This window comes from Perkinsus marinus (genome assembly GCF_000006405.1).
Source record: "Perkinsus marinus ATCC 50983 genomic scaffold scf_1104296971726, whole genome shotgun sequence".
NCBI classification, from domain to species: Eukaryota; Perkinsozoa; order Perkinsida; family Perkinsidae; genus Perkinsus; species Perkinsus marinus.
In genome coordinates, this window is record NW_003202004.1 from 1 (window position 1) to 978 (window position 978).

Genomic DNA, 978 nt, shown 5'->3' on the forward strand with positions numbered 1-978 from the left:
TTAATGGTTCGAATGATGACGATACACATTGAGGTTACATATAGACTTTCTGGTACTCCAATGCAGCTCATAGCAGTCTTCTGTACGTTTTTACTCTCTTATAACGTCAGCATCACTGTCCCTACTATTATTAAGGATGTTCAAAGGCCTCAACGTTTCCCACGAGTTGCGTGGATCTCTTTCGTACTCGTCGCCTCTGTATATTTCGTTATCACTATTGTGGGTTACCTTGCTTTCGGTGATGACATAAGCAAATTCGATACGATGGTTGATGCTTTTACTCCCAAAAGTAAATCAGATTGGACAATCTATTCTTGGCTTATCAATGTGAGCACTATCGTTTTGGTCAGTACACATTTTCTGGTTCTGTTCTCTCCTACTGCGCAGTTGAGCGATACACTATTGAAATGCCACGATACGAATAGGTGGAAGAGTCGCATCGTGGGTGAAGTAGTTCGTTGTTGTTGTCGAGTTGCACTCGTTGCTTTGTGTGTATTGATCGCATTGTTAGTACCAAGCGTTGATAAATTGGTTAACCTTCTAAGTGCCGTTTTTGTCGTATTGATAGCATTGGTGTATCCAACGGTGTATTACTGGAGGATACTCCAGCTGAATGATATGAGCCAATCTGTGTGGAAATTGTGGTTACAGCGGTGCCTATTAGTAGTAGCAGCAGTAGCTTTGATATTTGGTACGTATATGGCTATAAAAGACCTGATGTAGTTGTCGGGCTTTTCATTGTGTTTGATTGGAATTATAGTACCCGGTTCTGGTTTAGTGACAGTGGTAATACTAGAGGCGAGCCCCCTTTTTCGAGCTTGATAGCTCCTATGGGGTTTTAACGCCTTTTGTACCATAATCTAGGAGGGTTTATCCCATCGAGTAATTTTCATCTCTTCCTTTTCATAAGTCGAGATGCTTTCCTTGTAGGATAATTGTTGTGTTATCGTAGTGAAGTACGAGAGAGCAAATGCAATC

General features: G+C 41.3%; 1 protein-coding gene across 1 annotated transcript; it reads left to right on the plus strand.

Moving 5' to 3' along the window:
* Pmar_PMAR025772 (amino acid transporter, putative) lies at positions 1-885 on the plus strand (the record flags this gene model as incomplete). Its single annotated transcript, XM_002766798.1, has 1 exon — positions 1-885. A coding segment is annotated over one exon (723 nt), but the record flags the coding sequence as incomplete, so codon positions are not given.
* Between the last annotated feature and the right edge of the window lie 93 nt (positions 886-978).